Raw genomic sequence first — 8529 nt, forward strand, 5'->3', positions numbered from 1 at the left:
GTACCTTTTCTCACGCCAGGTAGAGGTGGGTAATGGACCAGCCCTGACCTTTCTCCCTCCCGCCAGCCTCCCAGAGGCCGCCGACGGGCTGCCCTGCATCACCCCGCCACCAGGGGCAGGATTCTGACCAGGCTGGCACCTGTTCTTCTTGTTGGTCCAGACAAGATGCCGTGGGCGGCACGGGTCCCACTACATCCTCCTGGAGCCTCGCCACCCTGAACCAGCAGGTGCCCGCCCAGCGGCTGGTGGCTCCAGTATTGCTGGCCTGACAGGCCCCTTTCAGGCCATCGTGGCCTCGTCTGGGAATCTGCTCCTGCTCCTGCTCTTGCCCTGGAGTGGGGCAGGGCAGTTGGATGGCAGCGCTGCTCCTTTCCTAACCCTGCAAGCCTACCCAGCCAGGATGATTCAGCTGCTCTCCAGTACTAGGGAGTCTCGCTCACTCATTCAACGCACATCTATTTGCACTGAGGTTGTGTGTGCCCAGACCTGCCTTGGGTATCTGGGAGATAGCAGTGACTGGACAGACACAGCCCCTGCTGTCGTAGAGCACACAGTGCAAGGGGGCCAGATGCTAGCCTCACGTTACCTAATTGCTCACGAAGCTCCCTAATGCTGACGTTTTAGTCCATTTCTAGACCTTTTAGATTTTCAGAGCAAAACGGAGCATAGAAATTAATGTCTCCCACCACCAACAGCACGACTGTTTCATGATTCCTGGACTCCCAGTCCAGTGCTCCTTCATTCATTTTCCTCGGGAGCCACAGGTAGGAGTGGGAGGGAGGAGGGGGAAGGAGTGAGCTTCTATGAGGACCTCATGAGGAAGGTAGACACCCTGCCATCTCTGAATCACTTGGCCCTCTTTGTGTAGGCTGCTGAAAGAAGAAATGAATGAATGGATGAATTGATGGACGAATGAATGAATGCCAGAGAAGGGGCTTGTCTGACGCTATCTCTTCTCTGTAGGGAGCTGGGGCTCCAAAGCAGGCCCTGCCCGCCTCTCCCCCTCTCCCCCGCTCCCATCCTGGGAGGGGAACCGGCCTGCCCAGTGCCCTTCCTGCCCCCGACGCCGTGGGCTCTCTTGGCACCCTCTTGGCAACAGAACAGAGGGCATCCAGAGCGGGTGGCGACTCGCCCCGCCACGGGCTCGGAGCGGCGGGCGATAGGCGCTGGGGGGACGCGGAGATAGACAGACAGATAGCGCTCCCCTTTCTTGGCCCCCGCCCCCACCTTTCCCATGCCGAGGCCTCCCCGGAGCCGCTCAGACCTGGCGGGCACCCCTGCCCCTCGGCACGCGGACTATGACCCTCAGTCTCTGCCAACTGCAGCTCTCAAAGCCCTTGGAGCCCCGGGCACGCTGCCCGGGGAGTCTGAGTTTGGAAAGGCGCACAGATCCCGCTGCGCTCTTCTCTGCCCGACAGAGTCCACAAGAGAGACCCCCTCCCCGGGCTGGGGGAGGCTGCAGGGCCCAGGCGTGACCACAAGGTGGCGCGCTGGCACTGCCTGTCCCGGGATGGTTGAGAAAATTCAAATATTCTGCTAGGAACTGAGATTTGTGGGAACTCCTTCTCATCCCAAAGAAAGGCAGGAGCAGAATTGGGGGTGGAATGGAAACATGGGATAGGCGTTGGGAACAAGTTGGGTGACCTAAAGGGCTGGCCCTGTGTGCCAAACAAGAATAGGATCTGGGGACGTCCCCAGGTGGGGGAGCTCCTTCTTTAGGACCTTTCGGGGTTGGGAACAAACGAGGTTCAAAAAAGCATCCTGGTTCCCAGGTACTGGGTATTGGGAAGGGACTGAGAGTCTTATACACCTCTGCACACAGCCACACATTCACATACAGACACGCCATCCCAGGGCCTCTACTCCCACTGCTCACACACACTCACACACACTCACACACACTCACACACACTCACGCACACCTTCTCTCTCACACAGTCCTGCACTCACACACATCTCAGCATACTGAAGAATACAGGAAACCCTCACATTGCACACCCCAAGTACACCTGTCCCATACACCTGATCTCTAACAATGCCCACACTCCCCAAATGCACAGACTCTGCCCCCAAACTTATTGAAACACAGAGAGCCAACCTGTGTGTCTCCCAACTTCATGCGGACCCCAGGTCTCCTGCTCCTGGGTGATCTCTAATACTGCGCACGCATAGTTTCAGAGACGGCTCTAATATCGCTACGGATAGCTGTGCACTCCACCGTCCCGTAGGCCCCCACCTCCACACACACACCTGCCTCCTCCGTCCCCTCCAAACCGACTCTCCCAGGGCTGAAGTATGACTTTTGTAAGCCCAAGGCACGTTTTCCTGGTGGTCACCTTCCTCCATTAAAAAAAAAAAAGTTTTAAAATTACCTTTTATGACTGCATTGCTGTAAAGGCAATTCATATTATATATTCAAACATTTTCTTCAACCTAGATTCCCTTTTTCCTTTCTTTTGATTTTAAAAGAAATTAAAACATTTCCATGGGCCCTGGATCTTTCCCATTTGGTCGGGTTTGTCTGCCTGTCACTTGCGCGCCCCCCGCCCCCCCCCCCCCCCCACACACACACATCCCTTTAGACCACCTCCCTCCACAAGCACCCAATGGGCAGATCCCCCTCCTTCCTCACCGCACCTGAGCCCCCCTCCCACACCCCAGCCAGGGAAAGGGACACACTGACAGATTCTGGGGCCTCTTCACAGACACCCTACCCCCGCTCCTGCCTTCGGGGACACTGGGGTTTATCGGGGCTGGGGGAGAAAGCCACAAGAGGAGGAGCGAGGAGCGGGGTGAGTGTGTTGGTAAAAACAAAGAATGGGGGGGAGAGGAGGCGAGCGGCGAACGAAAGAGCACTAGAGCGTGTTTTGCCTCGAAGGCAAGACTTGCAGCCAATCAGCGCGCCGGAGCCTCCCTGGGCGACTCCTCCGAGTCTATAAGCGGCCGGCCGGGCGGCGCTGGCGGCATTGGACTGCGGCTGGGGACGCGGAGAGGCGCGCGCAGCGACCGTCCGAAGGCCGGCGCTCAGTCTAAGCGCCCCTGGGCCTCCCCTCCCCCGAGACGCCGCCGGACCCTCCTCCCGCGCCGCGGACACACACCCCCGCCTCGGCCCCTCCGCCTCCCCGCGCTCCCGCCGGCGGCCGGGCCAGCCCCGGCGTGGCGCGGCTCCCGCCACGATGAGTGGCTCCTTCGATCGCAAGCTCAGCAGCATCCTCACCGACATCTCCAGCTCGCTGAGCTGCCATGCGGGCTCCAAGGACTCGCCCACGCTGCCCGAGTCTTCCGTCACCGACCTGGGCTACTACAGTGCCCCCCAGCACGACTACTACTCGGGCCAGCCCTACGGCCAGACGGTGAACCCCTACACCTACCACCCCCAGTTCAACCTCAACGGGCTCGCGAGCACGGGCGCCTACTCGCCCAAGTCGGAATATACCTACGGGACCTCCTATCGGCAGTACGGAGGGTACCGGGAGCAGCCGCTGCCCGCCCAGGACCCAGGTGAGGACGCGGAGAGTGGGAGGCACCGGCGGGCTCCCCGGGGGAAGGAAGGCGGGGAGTTGGAGCCGAGATCTAGAGACGCGTCGGCGACCGACAGGGACGGCCCGGGGCGAGGGAAGGCGGGAGGCGACCCCGGGAGGAAGCCGGGTTTTCCAGCCCCGGGACGGCGCGCGTCTGGGGCGCGCTGCTCGCTCCGCGCCCGGGCCTCGGAGGGAGATCGGGGAGAGTTAGGGGGGAGCGGAAGGGGGCCGCGGGTTGTCGGGGAGCCTCCTAATGGAGGTGCTTTCGCGGGGAGCTCGGCGGACAGTCCTCCGCCTGGCTGCAGAGGGCTTGGGGTGGGCACCGGGACAGCAAGCTCCAGGGACGCTGCGGATTTGGGCCGGGAGAGGGGGGATAGTGAGGGGGACCTGCGGAGAGAGGCACCCCAGGATTAGGGAAGCAGCGACCGAGAAGTGGAGGAGCTGAAAGAGAAAGGTGAAGACAAAGTGAGAGAAAGGACAGAAGGAAGGAACGGGGGACAGGACGGAAAAAGAAGGGAGAGAGGCAGGGAGGGAGGGAGGAGTTTGCACTATGCTTGTAACTTCTCAGAAAACCGAAAATTATCCTAAAATAAAAATTTTTTTTAAAAAGAAGAAGAAGGAATGAGGGTCGGGAAAGAGGAAAGAAGCGAGACAGCAAGCTGGGGAGAGAAGGGCGGCGAGCCGGGAAGGCGCCGTGAGCAAAGCCTCGGCGGAGCCGGCCCGGGAGGTGCGGGCGCCGGGACTGTGCGCCGAGCCGGGCGCTGGGCGCTGGGAGCGCCGCGGCGAGGGCGGCCGCCGGTCGGCTCTGTGGCCGCCGCTCCCTCTCCGGGCGCCGGCGGCGGAGCGCGCAGCCTGGAAATCCCGGGGGAGTTCGTGGCCCGAGGGTGGGGCTCCCCCCGGGGCTCGGGAGGTCGCCGGAGCCGCAGGCGGAGACTAACCCGCCTCCCGCCCTGTGCATTGCTCTCAGTGTCGGTGAAAGAGGAGCCGGAAGCCGAGGTGCGCATGGTGAACGGGAAGCCCAAGAAGGTCCGCAAGCCGCGCACCATCTACTCCAGCTACCAGCTGGCCGCCCTGCAGCGCCGCTTCCAGAAGGCCCAGTACCTGGCGCTGCCCGAGCGCGCCGAGCTGGCCGCGCAGCTGGGCCTCACGCAGACACAGGTCAGTCTGGGGGACATCTAGGCTTGCGGGGCGTCGGTGGGGCCGCGCGGGACCCCAGACTCCCCAGGCACTACCGAGCCTGAAGGGCCTTTTAAACGCCCTGCAGCCCTTGGAAGCCCTTGCCTGTGGGAAGAGGGGCCCCCCAAGTCTCCACTTCTGTCCGAAGTTCCCCATTAGCACCGCATGGGTGTTTGAGAGCCTGTGCAACTGAGTATGTCTGTGGCCAGCAGAGGTGTCGTCCTTCCTCTCTACTCCCGAACCCCAAGCTCCCACAGTCCCCCCCAACCCCCCCCCCCACAGTGCTGGCCCCTCGCTTGATAGGAGTCCACATGTGTCTTCTCAGCAGGCCAGCATGTGTGCAGAGGTGTACGTACATGTGCACACGCGTGTACAATATTTGCACACATGCTCTTGTGTCTGGGTACACGTGGGAATGCACACATAAAGGAGGGTGACCTGTCAAGGGCCATGGCGTTTGTGGAGGGGGGGGGTGTGGACGTGACTGTGCACACTGGTGAGTGCACGCACAAAAATGCATACTTGCTTCAAAACACCACTCTGCTGCTCATCCTCCCCATGCTCCACCCTTCCTCTGCCTGGAGGGAGAGGAGAGATTCCCTCCCCAGGGGGACAGGGACTCAAGGTGGGAGCCCCGCCCTCGGCCTAAAGCCCCCAGCCGCCTGTCCCTGCTCAGGGGAGGAGTGGTGGCTGCCTGGCTCCCTGCAGGTGTTGACAGGCTGGCCTGGGCTGCGGCTGCCTGCGTGGGGCCCCGCCGGGAATCTGGGTCACCCGGTGAGAAGCTGATTCATTGTTTGTACCAGTCATGGGGTGGGGAGCAGCACGGGGAGGGGGAGATACCCCGGGGAAGTGTGGGGAAGCCTGGCTCACCTGCTCCCGAGTCCCCAGGTCACCCCCATTAGGCAGCCCCGGAGGTCTCCTCCGTGCCCGGGTGTGTGACCAGGGCGCTCACGTCTGTGGGTGTTTATCTGGGAGGAGGATCTGTGTGTGTGTATCTTTATAGTCTGGTGTCTGTGTGTGAAGTGGCGAGTGGGTACGTTCCTGCACATGGAGATGCGTGTGTGGGTGTGTGTTTGTATCTGTGTGCCTCTGGGTTTCTAATGTGAACAAGAGGCCACCAACTGCCTCTTACTGGGCGTTTGCTGTATACCCGGCTGCTCTGAGTTCTTCCTCTGTCTTAACTCATTTGAGCATCGTAATGACCCCGGGAGGTAGGTGATGGGGCTTCGACCACCCCCACTTTCAGATGAGGAAGACCAGAACCAGAGAGGTTAAGTAACTTGCCCCAGGTCACACACACGCGGAGTAAGTGGCCTCATAGAATTTGGACCCAGGCGGTTGGAAGTTCCTGCCACAGCTCTATCCCGGGTAGAAGAAAAGATGGTGGCCTGGGAGTCAGGATACCAGGGTTTTGCCTGGGTCCTGGCGTTTGGCATGGGGACTGGCCTTGCCATCTCTAAGCTGGATGTCCCTCATGCTGAGAGGCTAACCAGCTCCCCTTTCTTCTCGGGCGCAGGTGAAAATCTGGTTTCAGAACCGCCGCTCCAAATTCAAGAAGCTCTACAAGAACGGGGAGGTGCCCCTGGAGCACAGCCCCAACAACAGCGACTCCATGGCCTGCAACTCGCCACCGTCACCCGCCCTCTGGGACACCTCCTCCCACTCCACTCCGGCCCCTGCCCGAAGCCAGCTGCCCCCGCCGCTCCCGTACAGTGCCTCCCCCAGCTACCTGGACGACCCCACCAACTCCTGGTACCACGCACAGAACCTGAGCGGACCCCACTTACAGCAGCAGCCGCCTCAGCCGGCCACCCTGCACCATGCCTCGCCGGGGCCCCCGCCCAACCCTGGGGCTGTGTACTGAGCACCCACCTGGCCTGAACCTCCCACGAAGGACTCCCGGGACCAGACAGAAGGCGTCTCTGTCCTCGCCGACACTCAGGAATCATCGAGGAGCACCGGGGGAAGGGAACGCCCCTTCCCCTGCCCTTGTCCCTTCCTCCAGGGACCCAAGAGCTCCAGATGAAATTTGCATGGGCCACGGATGTCCCCTGAACCTCTGTCCCCCTGCCTAGACACTGGGGTACCCTTCCAGATGCTGGGACACCCCACTCCAGCCGGGACAGGTGTTGTCCTTCTGTCCCAGGTGCCTGGATTGGCTTTACGTGGCTTGTCACCTTGCCGCCTCTAACACTTAGTACTTGTTTACCAGGCTGGAGGCCGTGGGGACTGGGGGACTGGGGAGTGTTTGCCGGTCGGGCCTGGTCTGGGACACCAGGCATTGTGGGTGCCGGGGCCTGCCAGGCCTGGTTCCTCCTACGTGAACTGTGGCCCCCCTCTTCCTGAGCATCCCCGCTGCCAAAGAGACATTGGACCTGGAGACTGGGACTCAGGGGGGGACCCCAGCCAGCCCCCGCCCCGCACTTGCAGCCCTCGTTTAAGATTTGAGGGTCAAAGCAAGGAAAGTGGGGGGGGGGGGTATTTTAATATTTGGGGCGTCAGAGGGAAGAACTCCAGGAGTCATCTCCCTCCTCTCCCCGCTCTGGTCGGAGAGGAGCGGTGGGTCTCAGAAGTCTTTCCTAAGGACCCATTTCTTCTTCTGTGTACAGGACTTTGCACAACTTTGGTTTTAAAAGCTGTTGAAAAATAGGAAAACAAAGGGCATTGTTAACAGATAGGATCAATCTCCCCTCGGTAGGCACCTCTGCTCTGCCCCCCACCCCAACCTCTCCCTGACCCTTCCTCTCCCCCCACCCCACCTCTTCTCCTCCTCCAGTAAGCTGGCAGTTTTGGTGCCAAACCCCAAGTCTCCAAGGAGACATACGAGGCAAGACAAACCCCAAAACACCCCCTTTCCGGTGGCCTTGGAAATGGAGTGCATGGGGTGAGGTGCACAGAAGGGGGGGCGTTGTAGCTTGGTGCCTTGAGGGGTGAAGGGGTGGCTATCGGAGGGCTGGTGGCACTGCCCCTCCTGGCCCAGACATCCCCCCAGAGCTAACTTTCCTCCACCCCTGATGTGGTCAACCCTTGCAGAAGAGGAGAGGTAGAAGACTGTAGCTATATATATATATATATAGTCTGTATTTTTCTAAGAGCAACAGAAAGAAGCTGCCTCCTCCCTGTGTGGTTTCCTATTTATGTGGCCCTTTCCTCCTGGATGTACCTGCCTGTGCGTCGTGAGCTGCGAGACACAGGGATGGGCTCTGGCTGGATTGGGGTTCGGTGGGGGGTGCAGAAATGAGAAGAGAAATGGTGGATCTCCAACAGTCCCACCCAGGGGGGCAGGAATGGAGCCAGCTCCCACTCCCCCCCAGCCTTCTCATCTCTGCTTTCTTACAGGACCCATCTTTATATGTAATGTTAATAAAAAAGAAGGAAATAACCACTGAGCTCTTTGAACTGGAGGCAGGAGCAGATGTGGAGGGGGCGGCTCTCTGGGAGAGCCTGGAAGTTGGGGACGGTGTTCGGTGGGGAGAGAGCACTGAGCCTCCAGGAGCTGGGCTGGGGCTCTGGGCTCACAGGCTGGGCTGGGCCGGGCCCCAGGCGGCAGGTGCTCCTGACCCCATGGCTGCCCCCAGGTCTGGGTGGGTGGGAGGCTCCCAGTGCCACGGCCTCCCTGACTCCACTCTGTTTGGTGGCTTGGCGTTCCCTGCCAGCCAGATGCCCTCCGCCACTGCCGCCGCTGGGTCACCTCGGGGCTGCTCTTTGATCTCGGGCTCACACGCAGACATGCTTACACACGCGTGTACACCCCCTGCCTCCACGCCCAGGCACTCCCCGGCCCCTCACCCTCCTGTCTATCCTTCCCAGCGTGGGGTGAGGTTGGGGCCTC

At 60.9% G+C, this 8529-nt stretch overlaps 1 protein-coding gene across 1 annotated transcript; it reads left to right on the forward strand.

Annotated features, from left to right (window-relative positions):
* Positions 1 to 3176: 3176 nt before the first annotated feature.
* DLX3 (distal-less homeobox 3) lies at positions 3177 to 8061 on the forward strand. Its single transcript, XM_070393855.1, has 3 exons — positions 3177 to 3501; positions 4489 to 4679; positions 6214 to 8061. The coding sequence occupies exons 1-3, from the start codon at positions 3177 to 3179 to the stop codon at positions 6559 to 6561; spliced, it is 864 nt and encodes a 287-aa protein (XP_070249956.1). The 3' UTR covers positions 6562 to 8061.
* The last annotated feature ends 468 nt before the right edge of the window (positions 8062 to 8529 follow it).

The sequence above is a fragment of the Myotis yumanensis genome, unplaced genomic scaffold (assembly GCF_028538775.1).
Source record: "Myotis yumanensis isolate MYYU_CA2020_CCGP unplaced genomic scaffold, mMyoYum1.0.hap1 SCAF_16, whole genome shotgun sequence".
Taxonomy (NCBI): domain Eukaryota; kingdom Metazoa; phylum Chordata; class Mammalia; order Chiroptera; family Vespertilionidae; genus Myotis; species Myotis yumanensis.

Bases quoted from the DNA above. Each gene is read 5' to 3' on its own strand.
- DLX3 (XM_070393855.1), top strand. From the start codon at position 3,177: ATGAGTGGCTCCTTCGATCGCAAGCTCAGCAGCATCCTCACCGACATC. The intron at 3,502-4,488 runs GTGAGGACGCGG...CATTGCTCTCAG, and splicing joins GCTGCCCGCCCAGGACCCAG to TGTCGGTGAAAGAGGAGCCG. The intron at 4,680-6,213 runs GTCAGTCTGGGG...TCTCGGGCGCAG, and splicing joins TGGGCCTCACGCAGACACAG to GTGAAAATCTGGTTTCAGAA.